At 33.6% G+C, this 21,204-nt stretch overlaps 2 protein-coding genes and 1 non-coding gene across 3 annotated transcripts in view; 1 reads left to right on the plus strand and 2 right to left on the minus strand.

Moving 5' to 3' along the window:
* The window catches only part of LOC143915452 (uncharacterized), a 668,062-nt gene that overhangs the window by 357,796 nt on the left and 289,062 nt on the right, over window positions 1–21,204 (plus strand). The window lies entirely within an intron of this gene.
* LOC143915887 (oxysterol-binding protein-related protein 2) lies at window positions 1,524–5,230 on the minus strand. Its single transcript, XM_077436708.1, has 10 exons — window positions 5,216–5,230; window positions 4,854–4,986; window positions 4,734–4,793; window positions 4,168–4,407; window positions 3,831–4,089; window positions 3,496–3,705; window positions 3,192–3,420; window positions 2,011–2,139; window positions 1,719–1,939; window positions 1,524–1,632 (listed from the first exon to the last, which is right to left on the minus strand). Exons 1-10 carry the CDS (start codon window positions 5,228–5,230, stop codon window positions 1,524–1,526), a joined length of 1,605 nt encoding a protein of 534 aa, XP_077292834.1.
* On the minus strand, window positions 8,720–8,793 carry TRNAN-GUU (transfer RNA asparagine (anticodon GUU)). Its single transcript has one exon. It is a non-coding gene; the product is annotated as a tRNA-Asn (tRNA).

A 21,204-nucleotide genomic window follows, 5' to 3' on the forward strand; every position in this document is an offset into this window, starting at 1 on the left:
TTGCTGAAGTTAAACATAAATATATATTTATATGCATGTAAACATTTCAGTTGACTTAACGTCAAATTTTTAACATGATATTGCTGGACTATTTCCTGAAATATCTAAATTACACATTTATCAAGTGAACACAATTGTCTTTGTTTCTAACGAAATCTGAAGGTGAAAGAGGTAGCGAGAGCATTTTCAGGTCTTTAATATGTTTTAGCAATATTCAACATTTTCGTTGTGTGTCTATTATTAATTAACTTTGATTTATTTGTAACTTTGTATATTAGAAAAATAATACTGTGAAGGGAGATCAAATTTGCAATGAAAAAATAATTAAAAAATAGTGTAAATGCATTTAAAAGTCTGGAAAAAAAATATCACAATATTTAATGTGACTAATATTAAATTTACATTATAATAATTGACTTTCTTCCACCGACTTCATAAGTGTAACAAATATGTTTTTTTCTTCATAATATTATTATTATTATGCTCTTATTTCTACATGGAAATTTGAAATATCCAATACAGAATTTATGTCAATGATGCATATAATATGAAAAGAAAAAATCAACGTATATAACTTGGTCCAATAAAATCATTTATATCATTATTGTACAAAGACAAAGTATTACAAGACGCAAAAAATATCGGTATTTAAAGCATATTTGTTAATTTTAGTACATAATTACTTGGCTAATAATAATATAAAATATTTAATTAGTTCTAATAGCAAATACATTTAAAACGGTTATAATTTGGCACACAAGTTATACGTAATAATTTTTCGAAAACGTGATATTTTGATATATGTATTTTTATAATAAACATTTTAATTATTTAAATAACAAAGCGCTAAATTTCAAATGTAATATTTTAAAAACTATATATAATATATAATAAACAGTGATGCAATAGATTGTTGTATATACACTCTTGCTAAGCCAAATATTATAATATAAGTATAACGAAAATTTCATAAAGTGATCTCGATACAAAAATAGAGAGTGTTTATTGTTAAAGTCGTACTAGAAAATTTATCTTGTTTTTCCCGAATTAAAGATATAACGAGTAATTTCAAAGTCAACCTCAATTTTGTGTGGATTTATGAATGCTTACGCATTTCAGTTCGGACTTTTGGTCACGGCAATAATTTTCAAACACCAAGATCAGATTTTAGTATAAGAACAAGTTCAAAAGAAATTAGCTATAAATAATTATTGATCTCGACACTTTGGGCCACCTTGTATACGACTCAAAAGTCTCAATAACGATAAAATATAAATTTTTCATATCAATTTATAAGTACAGACCTTTTCAGATAATATGTACGTACCAATTTTCGAAAATTTCTAACAATATACATACATATAAATATGCAAATCAAATAATCGATCAACGAAGCCTTGTTATTGGAAAGCATTATGTATGTAATTGCAAAATACGTATTTAATTTTGTTTGAAAAGATCTGTACTGATAAAATGAATAAAATTGTATTGTGATGACAAATGACAAATATCAATATGTTGAATTAAAATATATCAATATTTGCGAGATGTTCATAGTTTCTATCCCAATATCCGCCATTGTAAAGCCAATCTTCCTGTTTCGTATACGGATTTGTGCCTTGGCTGAACCATCTGAAATAAACAATCAGAACATTTCCGGGTTAAAATCAGATTAAAAATGAAAATGGATGTACATATGTACAGTTTTTGTCGTTTACCTGGGAGCTCCTGGTTGATTTGTTTTCTTTGCTTGCTTTCTAGCTGTCCTTTGCTTCTCTTCTAATCTCGTCTTTTCTCGAGCTGCTCCGTCAACGTCACCGCGTTCCAAACAACGTACATCAGGACGCAGACGAGAGTCTGTCGGACACACCTTGGAACCATTACCATGGCTAGGTTCCATTTCATTCAGAGACATCGCAAACGATGTGAACTGATAATACTGTATCATAATAAAAGACAAATTTTAATATCTGCATTATATAACTATGGTATTATTATAATTAATATTACCTCGCTTGTATTTTCAGGACGCGGAGAAGCTTCCCAAAGTGTTAGCGAATTTGGTATGTCCAAGGAATACGTGCTGTCAGACTTTGGTATGTCTCCATCGGCTGGTTCAGGAATTGGTGGTTCATCAGACTATTAATAAAATCAGTCAATTATTTCAAATATGAAACTTCATAAGTAATTTTATAGCATCATGCATTTTCATTTTCTACAGAGGTGTTCAAATCTCCCTTCTTGAAAATATTAGAGGTGCTTGTTCAGACCAATTGTCTGATGGTTGGCTTTCGTGGCCTTACGACCCACGAGCTGGCCGATGTTTTTTGTGCTGGCCACCCTGAGGCGCAGCCAGTGATATTCCCGCTCCAACCGTCGCCGCTTGAACACTGCTTCTAAGCGGCGCGTTTCCTCGATCCCGAATCACCAGTTCGAGACTGGTGATGTTTGACGATACTTGGAGACCAGCTCCAGTATTCGTCCGGGGTGTATTGAGGAAGCCTGGTCTGTCTTCGTCCCGAAGGCAGACAACTCAGACACACGTGCTTGGTGCATAACCTCAAGCACACGTGCTACCATTGTATACGAACCCCCCCCCCCTTCCCCCCTGGTTGCTCTCTGTACATTTAACTTGAAATATAGTTGCATACAAAACAGATTTACGACCTGTTGTCATTATATACAATCTCCCACCATTTTCCATCTCCCAACATCACGCTTACATACGCACACGGTACGAGAGAGGGAGACAGAGAGCAGAGCAGCCATCAGCAGAGACCAGAAACCAGACCACGGACGACGAAGGAAGACACCGTGAGGAAAGCCAGCCAACGCTTTACCACGAGCTATACAAACATCACGACATCAGGTGGCTTCTCGATTGAGAACCCTTGGCGTCCGTACAGTGCTAATAATATTGGTGCCTTTTTGAAGGGTGTTAATGTATACCTTCGTGGAAGATGTACATAATTATATAACTTAAAGCAATGTCGATATATAATATTACGTTTTAGATATTAATTTTTGTTTATTATTTGTGTTATTTTGTATATATTTGCTATTAAATGAATAAATAAATGCATACTGAAATGAATAAATAAATGAATATAAAAAAATACAGCTGGTCATAGAAAATACAGCAAATTCAGCTATATAAATGGTTTCTTTTATTGGCAATGGAATAAAAATACCTCTTGTAGCGACACTGATTTGAAAGCTCCCACTTTGAGGCTGTTCAATTTGGCGAGAACTCTCCGCGGAGTGTGAGCCGGGGAATCTCTTCCTTCGGCACCACTTCCACTGCCACCAGCACCATCTTCCGATCGCTTCTGCTCCTTGCACCACTCTTCGTAAGAAGACATGTCGCAACATTTAATGAAATCTGTCCATTTGCCATACAAGAACTTCAACTTTCTCTTACTGAAAATGATAATTTGTTTTATACAGCTCTTGAATATGTACATATGTATATGTTGTTTAAAGAATTATACTAACTTCTTATCGGTTATGTAACCTTCAACGCGATGAAGATCTTTGGAAGCCCAACCGGCAGGCTTGAAGACGAGCTGAGCTCTCAATCCTGGATTTCCAGCCCGAGTGTGGCAAACCACTTCCATATTACCATATTGTTCCATCCACAGTCGCCCCACTATTATATTGTGCACGCAACAATTGACATTGCTCCACGTATATGCTTCACCCCACCTTAAATTTTAAACAGAACGGTTATTGTGCAACCCAATGTTCTGGGTTTGACGCTAGGATCATTAGGAAATGTGACAGAAAACTATTAGGTGTGAATATGGGAATATGTAAGATTCAGAACATGCCTTGGCAACTCAACGGTGACTTGTCCTTTGGGCTGGATTTCAACACTCTTTCCCCAAAAACGCAACTTGGGATGGACAGATCCGTGGAATATGAAGTGAGGACTGTCTGCGTGGAAGGCAGACACTGGTGGATGATGAGACACTTGTTCAGCCAAAGCTCTGAACTCGGTGCGTTGCAATTCGTAAGTTTCTCCCAAGAGTGGGTTGAAAGGTTTGCCAAGACGTTCGCGATTGGAAGCCAACGCGCTCACTGCAAATCCTATAAGCACAATTCAGATTTAATTACACATTCATATATAAATTATTTGGGATTAGGAAAGTAGTTAGTATTTCATACCTGCAACGTATTGCATTCGCATGACGGGGTCCTCTTGCTCAGAGGCCAATCGTAGCAGTTTGGCGTACTCCATGTACTCCAGCATCCTCTGCAGGAAGCTCAGGGGTTCGTTGAACACTACAGGCATTGTGATTTTGCTCAGTTCTTTGCCAATGCAATTCTTTAACACAGACCACAATGAGAAATCATTTCGACTGAACATAGGCACTGGTAAAGACGTCCTGAAAACAATAAAAAAAACTAGATTATTACAAAAGAAAACTATTCCACACATGAAAATCTTATTAATGGAAAGAACGCACACAAAAGAGTGGCACGGGACGTGCTCGTAGTTTTCACTTGTGATGGGCGTATCTTCATGTCATTGCTAATTCATACGAGTTTTTTTCAAATATGGGAATCACCGTTATCAATCACTGTCAAACCTAAGTCAATAAAAGGATACAATATCACCGAAAGCACTCCAGGGGGTGAGTTTTGCCAAGGATTACGACGGTATAGATAAGGTATGCTAGCAGTTTTTTGTATGCGCAAAATTATCTAAAAATAAAACACGTGCCGTATACCACTCTGTGTGTCTGCACCTATACTATAGCCTTGGAGTAAAGGCTTATTGGAGCATTTCACTTAAACCACACACCCTGTTATATTCCATTACTGGCAGTAATAATACTGTTCAAATAGACTTGTATGTTTGTACGCTATGCAAGTCTGCAGTTTGTACGCTATGCTAGTCTGCAGTTTGTACGCTATGCACGTAGGAACACCAAATTTAGTATGTAATATTATGACTAATTTAAAATGAATTTGCATAGCGGACTGTAGATTTGCATAACGGACAAACAAATATAAAAAAATCTTTAGCAGACTAGACGAATTGTCCGGCGTTATATAAGCGGGTGGAGTTGAAAAAAATTGTGAAAAAAGTTACTTTTCCCACTGTCTAGGTGAGTTGTGAAGGGGCGGTAGAAAGCCGCGTTTGCACAGCTATCTGTCATCGCTCAGATCTGACACAATATAAATTTTAATGAGTTCGTTAATGATTAACCTCTTCTAGATTCATGTCGGAGACATTACTTCAATGTTAGCTAACCCCGGTATGCCGGTAAGATATAAAAACGACCTGAAGACGAGTGGTTCAAAATCAGAGCACAAATCTTTGACGGGCAGGAATGTCATTGAATTAACAGAGTGAAACTAATAAAAAGCTTGTAATAAAATAAAAATAAAAAAAACTGCTTCAGAAAATTTAGTATGGTCTAAATTAAAATAATAAATAATCCAAATTTTCATTCTGTATAAATAACAAATTCATATTTTTATTGAATGAGGTTATTTTATAAGTATACTTAAGCAACATTAGTTAACTTCAGTGTAATTGTTTCAATGTAGATAATGTCATCATTGGAACTTTTCCTCTCGGGCGAAGTTTCTCGGCAATATTTCGCAAGAAAAAAAAGAAAGGAGATCGGAAAAGCACACAGTAATATAATATCCACGTAGTAAATTGATCTGACGAGGCGACACAATGGAGGCTTTTAACGGCTTTATATCGTATCGTATATTGCCGAAGGGGGTACGAAACTTCCAGGAAGGATCGACTCAAGACGAAAAGCGTGGGTGGAAAACTTATCATTTATTCCGCGCGGGTAGTTTGAAAAACCAATATTTTCCACTAGGACGTGCGTCGTTCGAATGCCGACTGAAGCGATTATTTAATACGTCTTTTTCCGGAATTTCACAATTTTCATCCGTATCGATCAAGCAAACTATTTTCGCAAAAGTACGAATACTTAGAGGCACGTTTAAATATAATACGTAGTTCTGGAAAGCATTGGCATGAAACATCGCGTGAAGCATTACATATTGTAATACCAGAATAAAGCCTTATTTTTCCCATAATTACACACATCCAAGTACAATAAAGTGCAAATTCATATTATACTTAATACGATTCCGGAAATTTCATCAAATTTGGCCTTTAAGTACTACATATTACGACTAGGTAAATTGTACCAGAAAATGATAACATCTTTTTGTATTAGTATTTTTGATGTTTAAAAACGCATGTATTTTTTATTATTTTTTTTACCATGGTGTCATTTTAGGATTGTCCCAAGGCGACACCTATGGCCAACTTTGAACATACATATGTACTAGATATAAATTTATAATATTATTATAAATTTTAAATTAAAATTCAAATAATGGTGAAAAATGATTGGTAGGTGGTCAATTTGGTAGGAACCGTTTAAACAATTAAATCAGATAAATTGGCAAACTTTGATAGGAAACGATCGATCTGGAGTTGATCCATATACATATATCCAAGGTCTGAAAAGCAAAACTGGGGCTAGGGCTCGAACCCGTGACCCCTCAGTTGTTAGCATTATACCCTAACCACTGCGCTATGTTGTTATTATATTTTATATTATACTAGTGTTGTGCCCGTTGATTTCAACGGGTGACTTCGGAAAGTAATTGATACATGAAATAAAGTAATTGATACATGAAATAACGAAATAAAGTAATGACGTCTTTTCTGTTGAAAAACCTGCCACGCTAAAAATTTCAGCAACATTTCCAACTTGAATTATTTAGAAATCCAATAGAAAGCAGGTATAAAAATTGTAGCTAATCCAAACTAATCCTGGATTACTACCCTAAATAACTAACGCTGAAGATCTCGAGTTTTGTAAAGGTGTGTTTAGACTCTCTAATATACAGATCTTGCAACAATATAAAATAAACAAGAAGTCTATAGATGAATGCATTTTTCTAAAACTAGTTTCATCTTCTTCATTATTGTTAAAATGTAGTGCTCGCAATCTGAATGCCAAGCCATAATCTAAAATACTCAGCAGTTAGGGATTTCCATCGGGAAATTCTGTTATGGTTATAAATTCAGAAATTCCGGTGTATGTAATCCAGTCTTTACAAACGTTACTTTGTACATGCTCAAAATACAACGCATATCGGCGTTAGTCAGCATTCAAAGGGTTAAAATAAAGTTGTATGTTGTACATAAATATAATGTAAGGTAATTTATAGGCGCGTGCACGTATTAATAGTAAAAAGTTGAGTGAGCGCATTACACGCTCACCGATCTAACCCGTTCACCCATTCAAAATGATGAATGAATGTGTGTGTATGTGTGTGTTTGTGTAAGTGTGCCTTAGTGGATGTGTGTATGTGTGTACGCTCCCACGCATGCTTAGGCGTATCTGACTATGACATCACCCATTCTAAAGCTCGGTCGGCGCTCAATATCAGGAGCACATGTCAGACGCTCAGGTTCCTACTTCCCCGATACCCCGCGTCTTCTAAATATAATCGGTCGTCTCGCCTCATCCCTATGCATAACGTATACTCCTGGTATTCTAACATTTTTTTTTTGAAATTTCCATACTTGTCGACGCATTCGCCACTTGCGTTGTGACGGATGGATGCGATACACCCACAAACATACATCGCGTCTGTTTTTATATATATATTATTATTATTAACACAATCAGCATAAATTTGATTTTTTGATCAAATAATAGAAAGAATAATGTATTTAATAAAACTCACACCTACCAAACCAGTTTTGCAAATAAATAAAACTTCTTAAAATATTGTTGATTATTTTTTTAATGATTTACAATTATAATGTTTTTTTTATTTATTATATATGTATATAAATATAATTATTTATATATCTAATAAGCAAAAGATATGTAAAACGGTTTTGAATCGAACAAATCAACCATGAAAATTTGGGCCGAACAAAAACCAAAATCTTTTTTTTTATTATTCATCAAACCAAAAACCAGTAAAATACGATAAGTTATATCAGAAAATTGATAATATTTCAATAAATGTGTTAAACAAGTGCTATTATTAATGTATTTTAAAAATTACTGATAAGATATAATATGTATTATATGCTATTTCCATTCGATTTCAATAACAAATATTATTCGTAAATATTCATCGCAAATAATACTAAATATAACACTTGAATCAAAACTGAATCGAGTACCAAAAATGAAAATCAAACTAACAAAATATTTTATAAATAGATTGCATCTTCTACAAGTTACATACAGTCTAAATAAAACGTATGGAATATCGTCAGCTAAAATAGACTTGGCATTGAAAATAGCGCCATCTATAATAGAAAACACGGGTTTTAAAATCAATAATAACAAACATCATTGGTGCCTATTATAAAAGTAAACATTTCAAAAATCAGAATTTACTCTAAATTCAAACTCAGAATTTTTTTCAGGTATCGCAGAAAGTACGACATAAATTGAACACGCTATACATGAAAATCTGTTTTTAATACATACATATAATAGCAATGTATAGTATATTTCCCGCCACGAAAATGAAGATTGATGACTAAAGTGCGTACTAAACGATATGCGAAAAACACACGATCGAGCAAACCATAGATTGATGTGTCTTTAGCGTGCGAATAAATCAAAAATAAAATATAATAATCAAACACACCGAAGGGTCGTGGGTTTAAAATTAATTAAAAATAATAATAAAAATGAATAACCGCCCCCGGGTGGGCTCGAACCACCAACCTTTCGGTTAACAGCCGAACGCGCTAGCCAATTGCGCCACGGAGGCAGATACTACATTGCGAATATGTAATATACTAAAATATGCATATCGTATATATAATTACATATCGGAAAATGAAGCGTGACTTACGATACATGTTTAATAGTAATTCGTGCCGGTTATGACCCAGTTTTGACGTTTCTCCGAAGATCTATCTGGAGTATATGCAGTTTAATACATGACCTGTGTACATCATAGCAAATTCCACATAGTAAACTTAAGGTTAGAAAACATAATAGTTATAGGGTATACAAAATAATAAAATTGACAAATGATTTGTTTTATTCATGCACAAAATATTAAGATAATAACACATTCAAAAGTGCGGCACGGGTCGCGCACGTGGTCTCCAGCAGTATGAGGCGTATCTGTATGTCATTATTAATTCGTAAGATCTTATTATTTCTACAAGTTTCTTTTACATCTCATCAAATATAGGAATCAATCGGAGTGAGGCTTGCGAAGGGATGCTGTAGTACAGATTTGACGTACCGAAGTACGTTTAGCGTTTTTACATGTGTAAAATACTCTGTGTTAAACTTATGCCTTTAGGCATAAGTTTAAGTAATTTCAATTATTTATGCCATATGTATGTACATTGGAATGCTTTAAATGTTTTTAATATTAGCGGAAATGGGAATTATAGCAACGTTTTAATATGGTTTCCATAGGATTTCCCTTTAAATACTTGGTGTTTTGACATTTCAAAGGTTTTGACAGTTAAAAGTTTCATGCGATACCTGGTGAGTTTATTTGAAGATAGATTTTGAATGTTATCACTTAAGTTATGTAAAACCAATAGTTTGTTTATGAACAAACTAGTACGTTCATGAACGAACCGGAGTGAACACTTGGACTGTAACATATTAAGCCAGCAGTTTGGCTTAGTGGTAGCGTATATATTTAGCACCACTGATGTCAAAGGTTCGAGTCCTCGCCATCTGCTGGTTTGATTTGGGGGTTTTGTGACTCCAAATCGATCGTTTCTCTATCAGAGTTTGCCAATTTTATCTGATAATTGCTGAAACGGTTCCTGAAAATTGGTAAAATCTATTCCTGTTGTCACAAAAAATCTGCCTGTGTATAATTTGTAATAATTATACATAGTAATCTGAAATCTATAGATATCTCTATAGACATCTCTATAATTTCGTATTTATTATATGTATAAAAATTGTACACAAAAAAAAATCTAAAAATAATCCATAGATGTCTCTATGATTATTATTTCTGATTAATTGTTATATGCTATATATTCTGATTGTATATGTATTACTGTATTTCTGATTTCTGATTGTTTATGTATTCTGTATTTCGTTAACGTACACCCGTCGCATTGGAGCAAATCTGTAATGACGAGTGTATATTGATTTGTAACAATAAAAAATAAAAATAAAATATGTACATCAAATAACGAACTCGCTTTATATATGTAATATATGTATAATATGTAGATATAGCTAAAAATATACCTAAATAAAAATAATATAAATAAATCCAATTTTATAAATAGCATTGTTGTCAGTGAAGATATGTTTTATTATTTTTTAATCGATTTAATCAATGATAGGTACTATACAAAAATTGTACTTTTTAGTATGACATGTAACATCGACAATTTATTAACAATTTTTTTGAATTATTTTATTAAATACAGTATGAATTGTGTCTACTTTTAAAAGCATGTTGATTAATTATTTATGAATAAAAACGCTGTAAAAATTAAAATTAAAATTATTTTTGATGTTAAAATTTTGTTGTTTTTTGCATAAATAAAATTTGAGTATGTACTGATTTAAAACTTATTATGGAAGGTTGACAGGGCCGTAGCGTGAGGGAAGAGGAGGGGGCAGATGACCCCGGGCATAGGATTGAGGGGGCGCTAAAAAACGCGGCTGTTAATATCAGAGTTTTTTATATTTGATTTTTAAACCGTTAATTATTATCTAAAAATTGATAATTAATTTTTATTTAAAATTCAGACGAGCGCTACAAAAAGCGGCGCCACTCGCCCTACATATTTTTGAAAGAGATAATATTCTCCCTTTAATTGAATTTTGATTAATTTATTGCTCGTTTTAAATGAGAAAACATAAATTTTGATACTTCACTTATTGGAAAACAGAAAAATTGATAAATAAATAATAGGAGAGGGTAGGGTGAGGTGGGGGGGGGGGGGGGTAGCATGTTTGCCTCCGGGCGCAAACTATCCTAGGTAGACGATAGATTTAGCTCTTCTGCTGATATTTCGAGATAATGATGTTGATCTGATGTGTCTCGTATTTTATATTTGGAAAAATAAAAATATAGCTGACTTGAATAAAATAAAAAATATGATAATATGATTTTATTTCAAATTAAAGCTTTAAAACAAATCGAGTTCTATAGCTAAGCCGCGTGAAACCAATTTCATTTTATTTATGTAGAGAAAGACTATCTGTTGATCTACCGAAAATTCCATTACCGGAAGTGGTTGTTTGCTTAACGTCAATTCCGGTTCGAATCCGAGCGAAAAAATAGACAAAGCTTTTCTAGAATGGGAAGCCTTTTACAATGCAAACACTTGGCAGAATATAAATAATTCGAATTGCCCGGCATTGTCCAGGCAATTTGATAAATATGTAAGTTGGAAAATAAAAACATGTTGATCAAAGGCCGATTCATCAAACGGTCAAAAAACTTACCCTTTCATAACATTTTGTATACGGATATATGATAGTATACGGATGAATATACATACATTAATTTTTCTATTGTTGATATAAATTTACTCAACATATTTTCACAAGAATTTTCCTGACTTTCCAGCGTTTTCGCCGCTCAAACGGAAATTTCTCATAACGCATTCTTACCCCGACAAAATTTGACATGGGATAAGCTGTTGTGGTCACTTTTACGACATGCAAACGTGTTAAATTTACATTCCATTTCTAGACACACGACCTCACTCGACTTTCAAATTATTTTTTCACTCTGTATTATACAGAAGCGTCTCGGCAATGCATCTAAATCCATACTAATGTACACACATACATATGTATACCGGGATCAGTTTACGGCTGTAAATTTACTCGGTAATGTAATTCAAACGGGTCTCGGAAAACTTTAAGGTCACTCTATACATATATGCAAAGGTCACACTGATAAAATATTCACGATACGTATAAATTTAATATTGAAAGTCTATGTCGGAATTATGTATGTGTCTGATTGGTGTGTTAGTTAGAATATACAATATTATATTTGAGTTATATTATACTTGTTATAATGGAGTGTTTTCGTTTCCCTTTGGACGAGTAACGTCGCCGGGCTTGGAATGTCGTACAAACGCCGCAATATTGCTTCGAAATAACTACATATGTAAGTTATGTTGTTAGGTACAGCGTAGAGCTGAAGTTGTGTTCCGTACCGCAAATTGACCTGAATATTTAATTATTAATTTAAAATAATTAAGTGAGAAGAAAGCCCGAGGGGAAGCTTCAGTGGTATATTCCGCGAGAGCTTGCAGCTTTGAATAACATGGCAATATATGTAAAACATTTTCAATTATATTGTTGCTTAGGGGTGGGTTCACCATCTAAATGAAAGACCAAAGTCGCTTCACAGCATTTATGATTCGGGAGGTCCACACGAAACCCCCGTTCACTCTACAATAATTGATCTACCGTGTGTACCTGCTTATAAAGGACAAGTTGCCCAGCATAGCATCCCCGATCCGTTGGCGTGTCTATTGTCTAGGCAAGTAGGTCTACCCGCACTCACCCCGTTCTGTGAGAACCCCAGCGTATCCTTTGTTCGGGCACTTAATGAGTTCTGTTAGCCTAATTCGGGGTATTTATTGTTCAACCACGAATGCACTTAGACAGTGGATACTCTCTCCCAATTCCCACGTTACAATATTTTGATTATTTTGAAACATAAGAGGTATTATATTTAAATTTATTAAAAAAAAATTGTAATGATAAATGAATGTGAGTTGGTTGAATGTCGCAAACGACATCTAATGTACCTTCTAAAATGATTTTATAAAATATATTATGAATTACGAAGTCAACACTTTTGATCCATTTATTTTCGCAAATGTATTATTCATAGCGTGTTACTTTCTGTCACATTCGGGAAAATAATGATGATGGTAAAATAACGCGCCGCCATTTCGAAAATATGTATCGGTTGAAGCTTATTTTGAAACGTGGACAAAATTTTTGATGTTTTAATTTGTGAGTGCTGGATATATTGTATGTACATTGGTTATACCCAGCTTTGCCGAGGTTCACTTTGGAATGTGTGGGAATCGTTAAGTATATTAAATGTTTAAATAAATGACTCTAAAAATGCATACGTTACAGTCGAAGTGTTCACTTTGGTTCGCTCATGAACTTACTAGTTTGTTCATAGACTAACTATATTCTATGGCACCCAAGCCAAAAATGACCTTACAGTTGAAGATTAAAACCTCAACAATTCCCAATGCATAAATCGGTCCGAGCTATGAAGTTTTATGACCATTGATTACCATTGCAATATGACCAGATCATATTACATTTCAATTAAATTAAAAATAACAACGATTTAAATAGTGCATAAAATAGCTGACGTGTATCAAGAAAACAATTGATTCCAACGCTAACTAAATAGTAACTATAAATATTGTAACGCAGAAATTTGTTAATTGGTGCTAGTGGACCGCTGTTTTGCCAACACTATCACCTGATCTCGCGTTCGTGCCAAAAAGGCCTCGCCGTATGAATTAACCGTATACAATAACTGAACAACCAATGAGGTCTCACGACTCATCGACCAATGATCTCTCTGTGCTGTGTATAAGGGCGTGTAGCACACTGAGTGGTATGGAACGTCACATGTCCTCAACGCACGTGTATGTACATATATCCATATGCAACCGAGATCAGACAAGATTCTCCTACATTTCATCAAATATGAGATTTACCGCTATTGATCACTGTCAAGCAAGGATAAAAAATCACTGAAAACACTCCAGGGAGTGATTTTTGGGACTGTGTACCATGTATATGGGCTAGGGGTACTGCGTTTCTTTCGCATGTCTAAAACTATCTAAAAAACACGTACCACGTACTACTCAGTATGTTTTCATCATAAATATTTGGCGGATCTGCACCGCGATTCATTCGGAGCTGACTGGCTGACGGATAAAGAACAATAAAGTACCTCAACCACAACTCGCTGCATCTTTGACTACGATCTCGGAAACCCCTCTACACGAATTATTAACATACCTTTATTAATTGCATATAAAAAAGCTTTAAACATCAAAAATTCGAGGAACATATATGCTACCTACTATACATACATATGTATATATTTTTATCTCGAGGAATTGATGGGATAATAAGAAAAAAAGAAAACTTTTTGTACAAAAGAACATCCAACAATGTCACGATTAGTCTACACTATAAAAATGAAGCTTTTACACGACAAGAATGAGTCACAAAGTAAGCGATTTATGTATTACTTTTCGCTTCTTTCGCATATTTACCAACAAAAAGTGTCGTATTCTTTTTAATGTCGCCGATAAAAAGCAACAACAGCGATCTCACAAATTGCTACAATAATGTCGTCGATCGTTTGTCGAAGCGTAAGGGGACTTGATTATTATCATCTCTCGAATATCACACAATGAAAAATCGTATTGAAATTTCCACACAATATTTATAACAATTCGGAATTTAAGTCTACATAGCAAGGCTAATTGGAAAGGGTCGCTGTGAGTTATGACTCGTAGCCAGAAAGGTCTGGCATAATTTAAGTCGTCTTGTGTCAGGTTTTCAGCCGCTGAAAGTTCACTACCGAGACCTGATAAACGACTCGTAATAAATAAATTAAATTCTAGAGACTTTTACCGCAACTCTGCGTGTGCGAGAGACTGGGAAAGGAGTTACGGTCCATTGGTTATTTTGCAACGCAAATTAAAAATGGCTTCTTTCTCCCCCTGGGGGTTTTGTGATTAAGATTAATTATGCTTTTCAATATTACGCTCCGTATAAACGAGTACATTACACGGATTAACACGATATTCTACGGCTGGGCTGGGTTTTTAAATATTCGTAATACGAAATTGGAGTTTTGAATTGAACTATGACAATCTGGCCAAACTAAAACTGAACCACTTGCGGCGACAAAATTATTGATGAGCTATTAATCGGAGTTGATTTGTAATTTTTAAATGAAATGGTCAGTAAATTTACTTCATAGAACATGAACACTCGCCTTTACAGATCGCTCCAAAGCGACGAGTACATTTATACAGATACAATACAGTCAACATATACAATCAATATACATAAGCATTTTATTTATGAAATGCGAATTCATACAAACAAATACAGTGACATCTGTGTAGAATTTTTTGCAGAATTTTAATAATCAAATTGGCGAACCTCAAGACGCTGAATAACTTGAGATTAGCAAGAAAGATAAGAAAATGCCAATTTTACAGGAAACATTTCAATGAAAATCAGAAAAATTGACAAACTCTGATAAGAAACGATCGACCTGGAGTCACAATCCAAGGTCGGGCCAGCAGCGGGAGTGGTCACGGGTTCTAGTGAGACTCGAACCCGTGACCACTCTGCTCGAAAGCATACTATGTTAACCAATAGTCCACGACGCTGGTTTATCTAAATACTTTTATTGGTTATGGAAAATACCCATTTTACTTAAAATTAATAATCATATCTCACATGTTTATGTATACATATGTATGTATATAGAAGAATTAAAATTAAACAACCTGAAACAAAGCAGTATTTTCATTCGAAAATTCAACAATTTTGAACAAGATAACAATCCGGATTAGATAATTAAAATCACCATCACTCGTTAGCTAAATTGTTTGACATTTATAATATTTTAGTAAAAACAACTCGACGTAAACATTTTCCAAGGACTTTCCAAGTCAGATGAAAACGCGTTTGAAAATGAAGGCATTTCAACGAACTACATAATTGCTCATTTTCGGAAATTTAACAGAGAATTTGTTCGGAGGCACTTTCAGCGTATTTAAACAACTAATTAAGTAATTCGAAACGAATTTTCCCCACTTTAAGAATTAAGAACGATCGTCGCAGCCGCTTTTGTGAACAATTAAGTCGTATTTTTACCGCAATTAACTTGTCCAAAATATTACCTTCTGAAATTGAGCCGATCTTAGCAAACGAAGCTTCAATATTAACATTTCCTAAAAATATACTTACATACATATATAAAGCTTTATTTACCGACAATTAACCCACCGCTTTTCCAACCACGCAGTAGCACCGTGTTTGACGTCACAAAAATGACCATTATGTTGACCTCTTGAATGGAACATTCCAGAATAGGGTTTAAATCGGTTATGCAATGTGACCTACATTGCAAAAGTCGAGGATTTTCCGGTGAGTCTTCTTTTGAATCGTGAAAACTGTGCAAGTTTGTATGTGTGTTTGGAAATGTTATTAAGTGCGTGCGAGATTTGTTACAAAATGATACTAGCATACGAATCAATTATTCAGGGGAAAAAAGCGTTCGTTGAATAATTCATGTGAAAATTCGTTTTCCTTTTTTTATGTTTCGTGAGAGTTTTCCACGGGCAGAATTTTAAACGTGGTAGTATTTCGCAGAAGCAATTTAAAAAGTGGAGTAATTCATTTTCTTTTCAGGCATTAAGGAATAACAAATTTTTGGTAAATAAAGTTAAATGTTTCACTAATAATAGGCGTACTTTGGAAAGAAAATATTTTATGTATACGTATATTAAAATATATGCACATAAAAATTGAGTCACATTCGGTTATTACGAGACCCAAAGGACCGATAAAATTTCTTTGTAATATCTAAATTAGCTATAGTTTTTTAATCAATACATATCCATGTTTAATTACTGTTGCTATGCTTGTTTATAAACAAGCAATTGTCAGCGTTTAACTGGGTTTATTATTATGAAAATATAATTTCTGAAATTCTCTCTACGTAAAGAAATTGGGCATCCTTTTGTTCTCACGTGATTTCGCTTTAACTAAATAATTCTCTTTTATTATTTACTACCTCTCAGTGAATTTCTCCGTACAAAATATGAGTCTCTTACGAATTTATTATTTAATATGAAGGTACAGGGATCTTTTGTAAGCTCAAATATTAAATTTCATAATAAACAATGCTATGATTATTATATTAGTTAAGTCAAATATTATATTACATAATAAACAATTTTATATAATTATTTTCAAGTTCAAATGTATATAACAAAAATTTTCATTTAATAAAAAAATTATGTTTACATGGTGCCATTACGGGTTTTGCCCCAAATTTGTACACATGTATGCACTTTAAACAAATGTATGACATTTTTATTATAAACTAGTGTTATGCCCGTTGATTTCAACTGGTGGCGTCGGAAAGGAATTGATACCCGAATTAAAATAAAGTTATATGTTTTATATAAATATGGTGTAAGGTAATTTATAGGCGCACGCGCTTATTAATGCGCTGTTCGCCCGCATAGAAATGATTAAATGAATGTGTGTGTGTGTCTTCGTTGATGTGTGTATGTGTGTACGCTTCAGCACAGCGCATCTGACGCTGACGCCACCAATTGTAACTCGCTCAATATCAAGAGCACATGTCAGACGCTCCACATCACTCGACACGATACGTCGTCACGCCACATCCCTATGCATAATTTATACTCTTGGTATTCTAAAATTTGTTTTTTTTGAAATCCCCTTACTTGACGCTTCCGCCACATACATACATGCATACATCGCGTCCGTTTTTATATATATGTATATTATTTGAAATAATATTCAAAAACTTGTGAAAAAATGAGGACAGGTTGCCAATTTATTTGGAACCGTTTCAACAATGAAATCAGATAAATTGGCAAACTTCTACTCTATTGGAAACGATCTACCTGGAGTCACATATGTACATATATCCAAGGTCTGGCTAACAACACCGGACCGGGGATTGAACCCATGAGCACTCAGTTGATATTTTTAAAACCATCAATCTTCTATAAAATTCGATGAATACTTTTAATATATTCTTATATATTCGAAATACAATTCTCGTTAAATAATTTTGTAATCTCGACTATGACTTACATGAAATTAGAATTTTTAATAATGAAATGCATATACTTTTAACTATATAATTCTTCTTTATATAGAAGACTCAGCTCATATACGGCACATTGTAAACCGTCACAATGATTTTTTAATTAAAACGATAACGGAAAAACCTGTCAAACTAAAAATTTAATATTCATCAACCCCCCACAGTCAAACTAGCACGGTTTATTTTGCAAAATCTTTTTCGAAACATGTAAATTTTGCTTACTTAATAAGCTACATACAACACGAGGAAATTGTGTAAACTGAATATTTTGATAATAAAATTAATTTTTTACAAAAATATTTACATACATATGATAATATAATAAGCCTACAGAATAAGTTTATTCAAAAAAATATAATAAAATAAAGTAAACTGATTTAAAATTTATATCCATGTATAGTATATAATAAACACAACACTCACCTTTGAATTTCGGATTTTTTAAAATAACAATCAGAACTTTATGCCAAATAAACAATTCTGAGAATTTTCTTTATGTTATATGTACATACATAATGTTAAAGTTGAAGTGTGTATATATATATATATATATATATATATATATATATATATATATATATATATCTTCCAGTTGAAATATATTTTGACTAGTTGGAATATATTCCATCTATCCCTGTACCAACTGTCGTTATAGTTGAAGTGTATTTTCAGTTGTAGTATATTTTGATTAGTTAGAATATATTCCGTCTAGCCCACCTTAGTTGATTCATATGGAAAATTACATTCCAACTGGTCAAAATATATTTCAACTGAAAGTACAGTTCAACTGTACGTTGGTACCAGGTTAGGTTGTCGTGAAAACGTTGAAAAGTCACATATTTGTTTTGAGCACATTCCTAGAGCTATTATCGCATTATTAAATTCTAAAGCATTTACAAAACATCAGATCTGCCAAAACTCAACTGTTATATTACAACAGGCGCACATTGTTGAAAGTGTATTTGCGCTTGTAGAGATATAATATACTAGTTACATTGTATTCGAATATGAATGACCTAAAACGTCAGTTGGAATATATTACAACTGAAAATACATATTAACTGTAACACATATCTACATATTATATGTATATAAATAAAGTTTATAACGATAATATTTTTTTCTTTCAAATCTGATGAAGTAATTCAATAATATTTTTATTTATTTTTTAACTAAAGTAGTACCCAGAGGTGCTATACTTTACAGTAACCATAAATCCAAATTCAACACTAGCATTTGTATGTGAATACACAGTAGTTTCATCTCACGTACATAAGTGTATGAAAACTATGTACGTATGTCATTACACAATGCATACTTTACCTAAAAGTGTCATATATTCCGAAGCTTTTTACAATTGAAACGGTTACAAGCAAATAACCGTGGGATCAAATCTCGTGCTCGGTTGAAAAGTTTATGCAACAAGTACATATGTCTATCGCTGTTGGCAAGATCTTGATTGTGATAAAATCTAGATTGATCATCTCCCGTCAAAGTTTGCAAGTCTTTATCTGACAGTAATATTGATATAACGGCTCCATACAAATTATCATCACTACCAGAAGTCAAAGAGAAACCACTGGATATAAAAACCATTCCCAAGACAACTTCACTAACTAATATAATACAAATGTTTGACATGATACGCTCGGATTCGATTACGATCCTCTTTTTGTACGGAGGATACGTTCCAAAGACTATCGTGCAAAAAAAACCAATATGCCAAAAGTGACGTTTTCAATTCGCACTTACTTATCGAGCTTGCATAATCGAGTTTTGAATGGGGGGGTTTTCATGAATGGACTACGGGGCTAAGGTCAGGCCCGTGCTGTAGGCGGCGAAAGGGAAGCTGGGCGCAAAGTATCGATCTGAAGCTCTGCCGCCCCCCCTTCTCCATACGCCGGGTACGCCCTTACGTAAAGTAAAGCCGCATTTACACCGAACTAATGCGCTATAAATCAAGTCGAGGATTAAACCCGTAAATGTACACTGATTCTAGTTCTGCGGTGCTAAAATATTAAGGGTATAACTATCAGAATTACGATGTACATATATAAATACAATCTACTACAATAAAGTTCTACAGTATATGTTGTTCAAGCTTTTCTCCATACAATTGGTTAGTTATATAACGAACTCACTATTTGGATACGTCATACAATCGTAGATATGGATGCAAAAATATATTTAAATTTATAGTTGTTCGTTAATATTATTATTTCATGATAGTTTCCTATAAAAGCTGGTCCTACTCAGTTGTAATTATTTAGTAACATTTTAGATTAGAGAATTAGAGCATTAGAGCAAGTGGCTAGCGTATAATGCTAGAAAATAAGGGGTCACGAGTTCGAGGCCTGATCCAGTGTTGTTGGCCAGACCTTGGATATGTGTGACTCCAGGTCGATCGTTTCCAATCAGAATTTGCCAATTTTTTTTATTGCATTGTTGAAGTGGTTCCTCGACAAATTGGCCAACTACCCTCATTTGGCACCATCATTTGAATTTAATTTCAATTAATTAATAATATTATACATTTATATACAGTACATATAAACAAATTTGGCAACTCATAATGGCACCATAAGAAATATAAATTTTCAAATAAAAGAAAGAGTAGGATTATCCATTTTTGTTTTTGAAATGAAATTATTAAAAAAATAAGGTTTTGATTAAAATTACTATCAAAAAACTTTTTTTTTTCTAAATAAATACTTTGGATAGAATTAAATGCATTATTTATATATACTTACAAATAATAATACTAATTCAATTTAGGTGAATTCAAGTGAATTTGCCTGCTGTGTTTGTCAGAACTATGTACGTACGTCTTAGCTCAAGATTTCAAGCGAAAATGAAAATGAAATGAAAAACTACGAGACACGTATTTTTTAAGATAATTTTGCATATGCAAAAAACATTAGCACATTTAATCTGTACTATCGCGAGCCTTGGCAAAACTCACCCTTGGGGCGTTTTCGGATGGATAGCGGTGATTACCATATTTGAAGAAATGTAGAAAAAATTTGTCGAAGTAATAAGATCATACGAATTAACACATTGACACAAAGACATGCCTATCACAGCTGTAGTCTAACCTACGCGTCCCGTGCCGCACTATTGAGTGTGTTCTTGCCATTTGTTGTTATCCAAAAATTCATTTATTTCATCATTGTCAATATTGTCTTGCTTATTTAATTTTCAAAAACTTGAATAATTTTACTATAAAGTATTTAATTAGATATATTTTCATTCATTGTGGTAATTTACGGGCGTTCATAAACA

The sequence above is a fragment of the Arctopsyche grandis genome, chromosome 8, assembly GCF_051622035.1.
Source record: "Arctopsyche grandis isolate Sample6627 chromosome 8, ASM5162203v2, whole genome shotgun sequence".
NCBI lineage: Eukaryota > Metazoa > Arthropoda > Insecta > Trichoptera > Hydropsychidae > Arctopsyche > Arctopsyche grandis.

What these genes read in the sequence shown, in the direction of transcription:
- LOC143915887 (XM_077436708.1), bottom strand. An exon ending in GCGAATGCAATACGTTGCAG is followed by an intron (nt 4,090 to 4,167) that starts GTATGAAATACT and finishes TTGTGCTTATAG; the next exon opens with GATTTGCAGTGAGCGCGTTG. An exon ending in GGTTACATAACCGATAAGAA is followed by an intron (nt 3,421 to 3,495) that starts GTTAGTATAATT and finishes TATCATTTTCAG; the next exon opens with TAAGAGAAAGTTGAAGTTCT.